This window comes from Aptenodytes forsteri, unplaced genomic scaffold, assembly GCF_000699145.1.
Source record: "Aptenodytes forsteri isolate BGI_AS27 unplaced genomic scaffold, ASM69914v1 Scaffold276, whole genome shotgun sequence".
In the NCBI taxonomy this organism is placed as follows: Eukaryota; Metazoa; Chordata; class Aves; order Sphenisciformes; family Spheniscidae; genus Aptenodytes; species Aptenodytes forsteri.
In genome coordinates, this window is record NW_008795479.1 from 683,496 (window position 1) to 684,039 (window position 544).

The window sequence follows — 544 nt, forward strand, 5'->3', positions numbered from 1 at the left end:
GGGGGACACGGGACGATGTGGGGGACATGGGGGGGCATGGGGGACGTGGTGGCAGGGGGATATGAAGGATGTGAGGGCAAAGGGACATGGGGACGGGATGCAAAGGACGTAGGGACGTAGGAACATGGAGGACGTGTCGGGGGCATGGACAGAGGGACGTGGGGACACAGCATGGGGGGGGATCAGGCTTAGGGACAGAGGGGACGTGAGGGGACAGGACACACAGGGGGCAAGGGAACATGGTGTGTGGAAGACATGGGGTGTAGGACCATGGGGACACAGGGGACACAGGGGCAGGGAAGCACGGGGGGCACTGGTGAAGGGGATGGGGGGCACGAGCACTGGGGAGGACATGGGGTGCACAGGGGACACAGGGGCAAAGGTGGCACTGGGGGATCGTGGCGAGGATGAGGAGTGCGGGGCGGGGGAAGGGGGTGCCTGTGGGTGCCCGCACCCCGTCACCCACCGGCGTCCGCCAGGTTTCTGCCACCTCTACCTGCCCCCGGACAAGTTCCCGCGCGGGTTCAGGTTCGACGCCGACGAG

General features: G+C 66.7%; 1 protein-coding gene across 1 annotated transcript in view; it reads left to right on the forward strand.

Moving 5' to 3' along the window:
- The window catches only part of ATP1A2 (ATPase Na+/K+ transporting subunit alpha 2), a 36,270-nt gene that overhangs the window by 33,452 nt on the left and 2,274 nt on the right, over positions 1-544 (forward strand). Inside the window, exon 13 of the mRNA XM_019472576.1 lies at positions 480-544. Coding sequence (XP_019328121.1) covers positions 480-544 — 65 coding nt within the window. The remainder of the gene's footprint in view (positions 1-479) is intronic.